The sequence below is a fragment of the Plasmodium gallinaceum genome, assembly GCF_900005855.1.
Source record: "Plasmodium gallinaceum strain 8A genome assembly, contig: PGAL8A_v1_95, whole genome shotgun sequence".
Classification (NCBI taxonomy): Eukaryota; Apicomplexa; class Aconoidasida; order Haemosporida; family Plasmodiidae; genus Plasmodium; species Plasmodium gallinaceum.
Window position 1 is genome coordinate 31,214 of NW_021628260.1, and position 13,498 is coordinate 44,711.

General features: G+C 16.3%; 2 pseudogenes across 2 annotated transcripts; both read right to left on the reverse strand.

The window, feature by feature from the left end:
• Nucleotides 1–3,057: 3,057 nt before the first annotated feature.
• On the reverse strand, nucleotides 3,058–4,493 carry PGAL8A_00327800 (annotated as a pseudogene). Its single transcript is given in 10 exon segments — nucleotides 3,058–3,099; nucleotides 3,298–3,343; nucleotides 3,421–3,497; nucleotides 3,566–3,628; nucleotides 3,793–3,816; nucleotides 3,819–3,854; nucleotides 3,937–3,965; nucleotides 4,090–4,183; nucleotides 4,339–4,343; nucleotides 4,418–4,493. Coding segments are annotated over 10 exon segments (492 nt in total).
• Nucleotides 4,494–6,927: 2,434 nt separating this feature from the next.
• Nucleotides 6,928–7,851, reverse strand: PGAL8A_00327900 (annotated as a pseudogene). The gene has a single exon. A coding segment is annotated over exon 1 (924 nt).
• Nucleotides 7,852–13,498: the final 5,647 nt, after the last annotated feature.

A 13,498-nucleotide genomic window follows, 5' to 3' on the forward strand; every position in this document is an offset into this window, starting at 1 on the left:
ACATAAATGATTTAATTAATAAAAGATAGAAAGTGATTATATCATTATTTTAATAAAACTTTAAAAATAAAATTTCCAAAAAAAAGTTAATAAAAAAAAAAATATATTCATTATTTATACAAAAAGAAGAATTAATTCAAATTTTGTTATCTTAAGCATACGTTTACACAAAAAAAAATGAAAAAATATTTTTTTAAAAATATTTATTACTAAAAAAAAACAATTATAACATAAAATAACAATACAATTTTTTATGAAACAAAATATTTTTAGATATCATTTCATTTTAATATAATAAATGCTTGTTTCATACTTTTTTAACTATATTTTTTAATTAATATACATACATTATATTTTACTATTTTAAAACATTAAAATAGAGTAAGATTTTATTTTAATTCATACTCCTTATCATTAATTTGAGTCTTGCATATTTTTATTTGTGATTACTCTTTGAAATTGTAATTTTTTGTGAATTAAATAATATGGTATTTTACTATTTCTCATGTAGATACAATTTCTGAAAAGAAGAAAAAACATGAAAGGCCTTTTTCCATCTCTTTCTATATCTATGTACATATATATAAATTGAAGTTACCTTTTTTAAAATATTGAAAAATGTAAATATCTTATAAATGAAGATGAGAAGTAATGCTAATTCTCAAATTAAAATATATGTAAAAATTCTAAAAAATAGTAACTGATTTATTAATTGTTCATTTAAACACCTTTATTATATTTTAAAAAATCAATTTAATAAAGAAATATAGAGAAATATCTACCAAATTACTTATTGTAAAAGCAGTTACGTAATTATAGATTTTTGAACAATAATCTATATAATTTAAAATAAACAAATTAATTTTATATATTATTTTTTTAATCATTTTTCTCAGTAGTTTTATTACCAAATGTCATATCTAAAAAAAAGTCATCCATATACACACAAAATTATTTAAGAAAATTGTCGTAATTTTTTTTCTTTTAAAAATAAAAAATTAAAAAAAAACAATTTTTATTTTATTTTCTTATTTATTATGAATATCTTTATATAAGTTCACAAAGATGAGCACCTTTATAGGTAGAATCTTGCTATACATACCTTTATATAAACATCCTTCAAATATCTTATATATAGTAGCAACTTCTATATTCAATCTTTTTCGCTATATTAAAGTTTTAAAAAAGCCAATTGTAACTTTTTTTGGATACTGAGTAAGATTAAAATTTTGTTTTCACATAATCTTTAAAAATAAAAATATATCTTAAATTTTAAGTCTGTTTCGTCAATAAAGATTAACATAAAATAAATAACATGTGGGCATATTCAGAAAATTTGAATAATGGATATTTAATTAATTACTTAAAATTATTTTTTTTTCTATACTATTATAATATTTTAAGTAACTAAAAAATAAAAATAAAAATTGAAAAATTAATAAATGTCTTAATATTAATAAATAAATAGTGCTATTAATCCTTTTGAATTTTTACAAATACGGAATATAATATATCTGAAAGTTTAATTAAGCATAACAGGTATTTGATGAAAAGTGTTTATTAAAATATGTATACAAAAATGTATATACAAAAAAAAATAAGGAATAAAATATATATCTATTATTTTTTTGTTATTTTTATATTTTTTTGTGTGATATTTTTTTTTTTAATGGTCATGTTATACATGATAATAGTAATATTAAATATTAAATATTAAATTTTAAGTAAATAAAGTTTAGAAAACAATACAAAAAGTAATAAATCCTTAATATGCTAAGAATTTCTAAACATTTATTTAATATGGTATTAATTCAAAGGTTTCAAATATAATATAAATAATTTATTTGTTAAATATTATATAGTAAATTTATATACCCCATATATAATCATTCGTGATAAGTGGCATTAAAATGAATAAAATAAGTAGGAATTTTTACACATATTCTTTATTATTTTGATTATTTAAAACATTATAAAAACATATAAACTTTCAATAAATTATATAGTGAAAAGGATTAACTTCAATTGAAATTAAAACTTAAAAAATCTTTACAAAATAATATTATGTTGATTTATTTTAATAGAAACAGGATTTAACATTATTCATATCAGAATAATCTATGTAACTCGAAATATTTTTTAATTTTTACAGCTTTAAAATTATTCTCAAAGCAGTCATATAAAATTGTTATGACACAGAGAGTTGTAATATTCTCAATTGTTAATTTAATTTTAATTATGTACAAGAAAAATTCAATTTATTTTAACTAATCAAATTTTACTTATTAGTTGTGTGCTACTTTTATGTTATATTTCATAAGAATTATGATCTTTACTATCTATAAAATTTATAATAAAATATTACTTTATATTCATATAAGAAATATTTAATTTTTTTTTATTTCTTTACACACTAAAATTGAAAGTTTAGAAGAATATTCCATTGCAATTTTGTTTTTATACTAAAATAAATAAATATATTTATGAATATAAGATATAGGTCTTCTATGTAATGATAATAATTATGTGGCATTATCTCATTAAGTTTCAGGAACCTTAACAGAACTAAATACATGAAATTTTAAATTTCATAATAAACTTTTAAATAGAAAACTTATTATAAATCTTATTATTACCAATGTTTTTATATCTTATTTTATAATTTAAAATATTTTAATATAATTAAAAGATCCTTACTGTGTAATTGAATTTTTGTCTTTTTTTATTGAAATTTTTAAAATATGAAGTTGAATTATATAATTATAAATAATGTTACTATTAAATAATTTTTTTACTTTTATTTATAATAATAAATACAAAAATTATTCAAACATTAAATCTGCCTACACATTTACATGTAAATATAGACAAGAATATTTTACTCTATTTTTTAATGTCGAATTTTAATTTTGTAAAATTTGAATAATGAAAAACAAAATGAAAGTAAAAAAATGTTAAAAAAAAAATTAACGTATTTTTGTTTAAATAATTTTTTTATTTCAACTTTTCTTTTTATAAATTAAAAAAAATAATAATTGAAGGTGATAAATCCGTGTATTACATTTTATCTATTTTAGATCTAACGACAAAAAAGGATCCCTAAAAAAATTAAAAAATTGACCAAACTTATTTGTGTAGAAAAAATAAAATTTTTTTTTAGTTTATATTTATATTAATTAACATTTATTTATCATTATTTTATTTATTTTTTTTTTTTAATCAGATTTTATTAAAAAAATAAAAAATGGGTATGCTCTTTTATTTTCATTTATAAATCATATTCTTTCATTATCATACTACTGTTACAATCATGAGACTTAAAATCATTCCTATAATTAAACACCTATGTATTGAAAAAGAATCAGACATTATTTCCTATATATATTTATATATATAATTTTTTTTTCTCTTTTTATATACCATATTGTGGTTACTAAAGTAAAAACTGTCCAAAATAAAAAGGGCGCATTTTTTTGACAAGTACTTGATTTATTTGTCTTTAAAAATATAAAAAAAAAGTATTAAATATAAATAAATATAATGAATTTCATATTATTAAATACACCTGAATCGTCCCAAAGTATGTCCACAAAAAACACAATAATATTAAAAGAAACTAGGAAAATAGCTAAAAAAAAAATTTGAAAAACAAGTAGTTATCATTATCTTTACCTTAATCAATTTTTATTCCATAAATAAGAATTAACTTTTAATTTTTTTTTTTTTTTTTTTAATGTCACATATAGTATTTTATAAATTATTATATAATGATTAAATCTATCAATAATATACACTCTTATCCTCCTTTAATAATTTTTAAATTCTTTTAACGAAAGAAAATAAAAAAAAAGCATTTTAGAAGTATATTTGAAGAAAATAGAATTATTGCATAAGAATATGAATAATCATTTAAAAAATATTAACTTAAAAATTTACTAGTAATTTTGCCCCTATAACCCATGTTCCTATTTATGAATAAAAAAACAAAAAGAAATAATTCCATAATTGTAATGAACTATTATATAAAATATATATTTTTTTTTTTATTTAAATGTGAAATACATATTTTCAAACATATAATTTATTTACGTAAATATCCATCGCAACTTATATTTGCATTTATTAATAAATTTGTTAACATTATTGTGTCCACAAATATAATGACTAAACGTATTACTGTTCCCTAATTAATCATTTATATATTATTTTATTTTTTTTTATTAATATTCCATTATTATTCTTTAAAAAATATTTTTATAAGTGTAAAATTTTCAAATATATATGTATATTAGAAAATTAAAATATTCAATAAAATCTTAAATAAGAGTAATTAAATACCGCTTCTAAAAAAAAATTGAAAAAAAAGAAATTAGTATTAATTTTTTTTATAAAATTTCTTTTTTTATTTTTGTTTTGCCTCCAAAAATTTTTTGACTTTCATTCGTAACTGTTTCCGTAGAGTCAACAGTAGTTCTATTATGTATTTGATCCATTTTTAAAAAAAAAAAATGGAGAAAAAAATATGAAAAAAAAAAAGGCAGAGGAAAAATTAAAATTTTTACATATAATATTTATGATTCAAATAAGGATATTAAATACACAAATTTTAAATTAAAAAATTAAAATTGAAAAATATTTAAAAATTGTTGATAATTACTGTATTTACTTTTTAATCAATAAATTATTTATTTATTTAAATAAATTTAGAAGTTGCGTACATACAGGGTTGCATATAGCTATTTCAAAATAATTTTTCCTTTTTTATTCACAATAATACAATGCATTTTAACTTAATTTTGAAGTTTATATTATTAATATGTATTTTAGTTTTAGAATGAAATAAAAAGCTCAATATTTCCCTTAATCCTTTTATTGTAAAGTAATTAAATGACTGTATTAAAGAAATTATAAGTATTGATATGTTATATAAATAATTTAAATGATGAAGATATTTCAAAATGAAGTAATAAATGATATACAAGAATTAATAACTACTATAATTTTACAAAGTAATTACACATAATCAAATATATCAAAAATATTTCTTGTATTTTACACCATTAAAAAGTAGATTTACATATATTCAATGAACAATCATTAAAATTTATTTAATGTTTTTTCATCAATCTATTTTACATGTTATCATAAATACGTAATGGTCTTAAATATCCATCTGAAGCACACTAATACCGTTGTCCTTTCAGTAAATATGCGTAAATTTATTATTGATTTGCTCTAATCTGAAAAATGATTACTATGTTAAATTTTCATAAAATTAATAAAGCATTAAACGATATAATTCGTAGTAAAAATTTGTCATTTTTTGACTCAATCTTACAACAAATAAACTTTATTAAACAAAAAAAAAAAAAGGTACTATTTCCATTAACATAATAATTTATGCTTTACTTCAAAACAATTATAAATAACATGTATTTTTATTATTAAAACATTAGTTTTTAATATGTTTTTCTACTTAAAATAAAATGACTATTAAGTATATGAAATTTATATATATTTTTTTTTTAATATCCACTAAATATATAAAAAGAAAAAAAGTTGTTTTAATAATATATTACGAATTTTATTAATCAAAAAAAATATCTCCTATACTAATTTTATTTCAGATAAATATATTTTTAAAAATAAAAAGTTATAAATTTTTCAAAAATAATTTCAATTATAATTTATTCCAAATAATTTTTCTTTACGTGAAAAAAAAAAAAAATTAAAAAATATTAAATATTGTAGCAATATTATTGTAAATATTTTACATTTTATAACAGGAAATAACACAATTCTTAATTTTTAATAATTTTGATATTCCTTATAAATATTCCATTTGTGTTTTTAAAAATACCTAATTATGAAATTATATTATAAATTTTAAATCAACGATATAAGAAAAATTAAAAAATATATTTAACTTTTATATAATACGTCATATACTTATTTCATATTTTTTGGTTACTTCCTATGGAAAAATTAAATGTATCATTCTTTTGTAGAATAATAAATTTAATTAAAATTTCAGATTTTTACATTTATAAATTTCTTTTTATAATAGATGAATAATTTACAAAAAAGAAAACAATATACTAGGAAAAATATGTTATATAATTATATATATATATATATATATATATATATATATATATATATATATATATAGTAAAAAGATACATTCTTAAAATTTTACTTTATATAAAATATATTTTAGGATTTTACTTATTTAGTTTTTAATTTGATTTTTGAATAATACTTCATAATTTAAAAAGAATTATTTAGAGACATATTATAACAGATGTAAATTTTATTTCATATACAATAAATGAATTTTATAAAATTATAAAGGATAATCAAAAAATTTATTAAGAAATATTTATATTCCTCAAATAAATATTTTTCCAAAGCTTAAAAATACATAAATACCAATATTATTTTATTAATAAAATATATTAAAAAATATAAAATACATGAAGAATTAAAAATTTCCTTATACAAAAATTCATGAAGCTTTTAACTTTTTTGTTTTTTATTTATTAATTTTTAATCTTATTCATTGTTAAATTAATGGAAATAATTTCTACATAAATTCTCTAAAAAAAATAAATTTATTCTCACTTTTAATATAAAGAATAATCACTGTACCTAATAAAATTAACTTAAACTATTAAGTATATATTTCTTTTCTCTTTTTAAAATTTTCATTAAATAAATGTTGAAATCCTTTTGTTCAAATATTTATACAAATAAATGAAAATTTTATGTCATATCTACATCATAAAAAAATTTGTATTTTTATTTTAATTTTCTTTTTTTAGAAAAATTTTCACTTTTTTAAATTTCTTCGTTTGTACTTATTTTTTTTTTTTTTTTTTTCAATATTTCTATTTTCTATTGTTTCATTTTTTTTAAAATTATAATTTATTTAATTTTTACAAATATTATTAGTTTTATTAAAGTTATTTTCTCTTTTACATTGAATAAAGGAATTTGAATTTTTACTACATTTATTTTTGTATCTATTAATAGTTTTTTTTCACAATTTTTTTTATTTCCTATTATCCATAAAGCATCTTTTTCTATTATTAAAGCTACATTTAATCTTCTTTCATCCTTTAAGAATCCAATATTATTCCTAAATTTTTCTATAGTATTAAAATCATTATTATTGATATAATTATTATTTTTTAAAGATAGCAGTTTTTTATCATTTAATTCATCAATATTTTTAAAAATTTCCATAGATTGTAGATTATATCTTACACATGAAAAAATTATTATATTTTTTTTCTCTACCTTGAAATTCATCAACTGTTGATATTTCTAGAGAGCAACTATCATGAAATAATCTTTCAAACATTTTTTTATTAAGGGGAATTGAGATTAATATGGACAAATAATATCTATATTCTTTAAATTAAGTTAGTTGGAAATATATATAAATTAAATACATCATTTTTTTTATTTTTTTTCTCAATAAAATTTTGGAAATATAATATTAATTTGGATATAAAAAAAAGCTTCAACATAGTTAATGTATGATTTATTATAAGTTATAGATTCTATTCCATCAACATTAATAAATTTATAACATCCAAATAAATTTAAATAATGAAAATAAAAAAATAGCTTATTTATTAAATTTTCATTATTTTTAATTGATCCATTATAAAAGTACTTATTTGTAAAATAACTTATTTCAGGTCTCATACTGTATTGAATATTAAACAAAACACTAGGAACATTACATGATAATAATCTTTCATACAATGATCTACTATATCCATATCTTCTACAATTAGCTGAAAATGTTGTAGAAGGTAACTTCTTGGGACTACCTACCATAATAATACTCTTAATTTTTAATTTAATGGTATTAAACAACTTAACACATTGACATGCTTCATCTATAATTAAATATTCAAATTCTTAATTTTCAATTAATGGTGAAGCACTGCCTGACAAAGTGCTAAATATCACTCGCTTTCTGATATCATGAAAACCTTATTAGAATTGGAATAAAATGAGCCTATCTTAATATTTGCTTCTAACAATTTTTTTTCTTCAAATTTTTTTTGTGAATTTAATTTTTCTATATTCCATTCATAATGTGAAAATGACTAATTAAATAAATATAATAGACTTTTTAAGTATGTCTTATCTACATTATTTATTAGTTCTCCTGAAAAAAATTTTCTATATTTTTATATTTTCTCATTTTTTGTTTTTTCGTTGGTTTGACTGATATCAAGACAATATTTTTTACAAATGTTAATATTGAAATTCATCCTTATTTCATTAATTTTTACACATGTATAATCTATTGTTTTGATGGAAAAAGGTAATTCTTTTTATTTTTCTATTAATGTATGTATCATATATATTTCTTAAAACATTATTATTTTTTTTAAAGCTTCTGAATCCCTATCTTTTATATCTAGTATTAATATGATATATGTCATAAATAAGGTCAAAGTATTAATCGTCATTTTTAAGTGAAAAATAAAATTTTTCATAATCATTGAATACAATGAAGCTAATTTTTTATAATTTTTGTTATTTTTTTCAATTGCATTTACAGGAAGAAAAATAGTAATAATTAATGTAATATAACTTATATTATATGTATACTTAAATGAATTTTAAAATTAAATTTAGTTAAAAATATGACAAGTTTGCGTAAATTAAAATCAAGCATAATACCAACAGTTTTTATCAGTTTATCATTAAGAGAAACACGATATATTTCTTGAATTACATATGAAACAGTTACAAATTTCGTCAAAATGACTTCAAATTTATTCTTTATTATTAAACTTTTTCATTACTGTACTTAATGTTCTCTGCAGAAAATTCCTTTGATTTTACATAAAAAGCGAAATGTATGAATGGAATGAATGTTTAATTTTATTTGAAAAATTATTGTTACGATTCTGAAATATATTCCACTTAAATCTTTTATTATAAAAACATTATTTCATATGTAAATATTTCTTTTGATATTCTATAATTTCTCCATTTTATCATTTACATAAGTACTAATATTTTTAAAATTTTATTTCATCTTCTTTTATTTAAATTTGTATGCAAGATGAACAAACAATCTTATTACCAGTTAATTCAAACCCCTTGTATTTTTTAAAAGCTATTTCAATATTTATTCCAATGATTGCTTCCTATAATTTATTATAAAATTCGTTTTTGGTTATTTCAATTGTTTGATTATTTATAAATGTGTTATTTTTTTGCTTAAGGTAATTTTTTTTAGTAATATTGGTCTACTAAATTGTAATATATATATGATATATTAAAATATTAAATATTGATTAACTCTTAAAAAAAAATTAATTAGATTAAAAGAATTTTAGATAAAAAAAATTAAGAAATTAAAAAAAAAAAAAAAAAAAAATATACATTTATAAGTGAAAATTTTATTCTTATTTTTTTATATTAAAAGAACACAAAAGTTCCCTTATTGCAATAATAACAATTTTATGTTCATATTAAAAGTAATATTTTTCATTCTATCATTATATGCCTTTGAAGTCTTCTTCATTAGTATTAAATGGTTATCCATCTGTTACAGTAGAAAAATATGGAATTTATTAGTATTATCCTCTGAATATGAAGTAATAATGTATATATAAGATTTCGTCTTTAATCATTCTATTTCAATAATAAGAAGTAACATATAATGACAAAAAGTTATTTATTTCTCATTATAATATATGAATTTTTATTTATATTTTAAAAAGAACATAGTAAGTAAAATGAAACAATAATTAATATAATATTTGAAGGAAAAATAGTAAGTATAAAAGAACAAAAAATTCTTAAAATACTTCATTCGAGTTACATGAATTATAAAATAATTATAAAATCATATATATATTTACAATTGAAATGAAATAAATAGTTACTGTGATAAATATTCAATGCTATATATCAGAAATCTAATAACTTATAAGTAGTATTATCGACACATTTACTTTTGTATTAAGGAATGAAACTTTATCGAAAATTTAATTATTCATGTAAACTATTTGAGGAAAATATGTACAATAAAATACATAAAATGTGTACATTAGAATTTACATTTTTCAATACACTTTAATATTCATATTAAAAAAAAGAATTATTTTTTTTTTTCAGTAAATAAAGAGATTTTCTTTTCTTTTATGCATTAATATAAATGTAAATGATTAATAATAAATTTGCATTAAATGGTAAATTAATAAAAAGCTATATAATTAAACATATACATTAATGTAAAACAAATTTTCTTTCAGATTTAATATAATCTAAGAAGAATAAGTTATTTGTAATAATTAATATTTTGGTAACTAAAATATGTAATAATCTTTTTATATGTTCTTTATTAATTTATCTTTTTAAAATATTTGAAATGCATTTGAAAGTACAGTTAATAATTATATTACATTGCATCCATAGAAATATTTAAAATTGTTTTAATTTCTCTTGATTTATTTTTAATTTTTATTATATGCATATATTAAATTTAATATTTGATTCACTATAAAAATACTTAATATACAATTTAATAAAGTTAAAATAAATAAAATTTATAATACGAAAATAAAATACCTTTAATAAAAACATCTTATTCTAGTATTATTATTTTTCATAGCACATGAATACATCTCAAACAATCCATTATAAAATAAAAAAAACGTTACTAAAAATTTTTTAAAATGTGCCCTTTTTTTTTAGTATCTTTTGAAGAGGAAATTGAAAACTCTCAAAAATAAAATAATTACTCTTTTTTAAATATTATTTTGTATAAATGTTATATAAATACTACTGAAAAGTCTAAGCAATTAGCAAATGTTCCCTAATTTAATTCTCAAAAATAAATTTGTACATATTATAATATCAAAACCTATATAATTAACAACACATACTTATATTATTAATCGTGCTCTATGAAAAAAACAATTAGGTTATTATATACTACTTATAGAAAATTATAAGCTTATAGAAATAAACCATAATAAATTTCTTATAAAAAGACTAAATACATATATAAATATTTATAAGAAAAAAAAAAAAATGGGAAAGTATTAATGTGAAATAAATAAAATTATAATTTTCTATAGAATTCTTTTAAAGGCATTTTTTTAATTCAAAATCATTTTAAAAAAAGAATGTAAAATTATTTTTTAAAAAGATAACTTTATGGATAATTATTTTTTTTTTTAGAACAAAAATATATTCTTATATCAGTAAATTAATCAAAATAGTAATGATTCATGAATATTTTTATTGAGCATTTATTTTTAAGATATACTAATTCTGCATACAAAAGTAATGCTTAACTAATAAAAATTTAGGTTTTTAATTTATTGTAAAATAATAGAAAACATTATTTAATAAAACATTCATATATCATATCATGTCAAAATTTTATTATTATTAATTTTAGGTTCCTACAACATTTTTATTTTTTTTAAAGACTAAAATTTTTTTGCTATATTACTTTCACATAACTCTTTACTACAATTTTATAAAACAAAATTTTTAGATTTCATTGTTATAGTCTTTTGCTATTTAATATTCATATTATTTCCAATATTCATTTTTATTTACTAAAGAAATATATTTCTATTTAATTTACTTGTAAAAAAACTTTTGTAAAGTAATAAATAAATTACATAAATAATATCATAGAAGAATATTACTTAGAAAGTTTCTATTAAAAACTAATTCTGTTTTAATATATAAAAATTCAAATTATTTAAACATTTCATTATCTAATAATATAAAAATTTTAAACACACAGTTGTATAAAATTTAATCTATATTTAATATAAAATATATATTATATTTAAAATAAAAATATATTTTTTTATTTTATTATCCTATGTGACAATTCACATTTTTTTAACCAAAAAATACAATTCTCTCAAAAGTTTTATCTTTTTTTATTTTAATAAAAATTATAAGAAAAAAAAATTTTTAATTCGAAGATATCTTAAATCTATAGAGAATTTAATTTTTAATAAATTGTTATTAGTGATTATTCTCTTAAATCTGGAAAATTTATTTTTTCATTTCTCTTTTTAAATCTACATTAATTTACTTTTATTTCTTAAATAATACACTATGAGTATTTTAAAAGCACTATCTTTTTAACCACAATATAATGATTAAATAACTTATATTACAAGAAATAGAAAAATTTATTTACTTAAACATTTAATATATGACATAAATATTTAATTTTACCTTTTCAAATCTTACTAATAATAATTATATGTATTAAAAAATATAAATATTCATTTTTAATTAAGAAAAATTATATACATATATATATTGCATTTATTTTTACTTCATTATATAAAACAAAAATAACTTTTAATCTTATATATAAATTTTACCTTTCCATAAAAATTCTTTTGTTAAAAAAAAATATATATATTTATTTATATACAAATAAAATATTCAATAATAGAAAATTAATATAAATTTTCTTTTTTCACAATTATTTATATACTTACAATTTTAACCATTAAATTGCATAAAATTATTGCTATATTTATTATACTCTTTATTTTATTAAAAAATTTCTCTATAAATCATTATAATTTGCTTTTATTTTGTAAATGGTAATTCACTCCATTACATATTTTAAAATATCCTATTATTTTAATAAATTCATTTAAAATAGAATACATACTCTATCAAATAAAATTCTTTTAAACCATAATATTTAATATTTATATTTTTTTCATTTAAAATATTTCAGCATTTATAAGTAAAATATTAAACAAAAAGTTTTATTAACTATTTGAATATAATAGTATAAAATTTATCTTTATTAAATCATTAAATATTTTTTACGTATTCTCTAATAAAATATTCCTAAAAATATATCTATTTTAATTTTATTATATTCATTCTTTTTTATAACAAAAATATATTGTCATCTTCAGAAAATTATATTTACTTACTTTAATATTAACATATAATTATCATATTCGTTACTACTTTACAAATTATATTCATATTAATACTATAACACCATAATATATACAAAATAATATTACAAAAATATAAATTTAATTTTCAATAAAATTTATAAAAATATTATCATATATTATAATATATAATGTTATTTTAACTATTTTATTAATAACTTTCAAAATATGTTATTAATATTAAATATTATTATAAAATTCCTTACAAGATATGCTTTTTATTTTTATAATGCTTTCAAAAATATAAAAAATTAATAAAAAAAACTTGATATTTTAAAATTGTTAGTAAAATATTTAAAGTATATGTACTTTAAACATTTTTTTGTTTAAATAAAAAAATCACTTTACCACTAGGGATAAGCCTCAACAGATCGTAAAACAAAGTTTTTAAAAATACATGAGATATTACTTTAATTGATTTAAAAGTTATAATGGTTATATAAAGATGTAAAAGTTACTAAAAGTTAAAATATTTATGATAAATGAAGAATTAC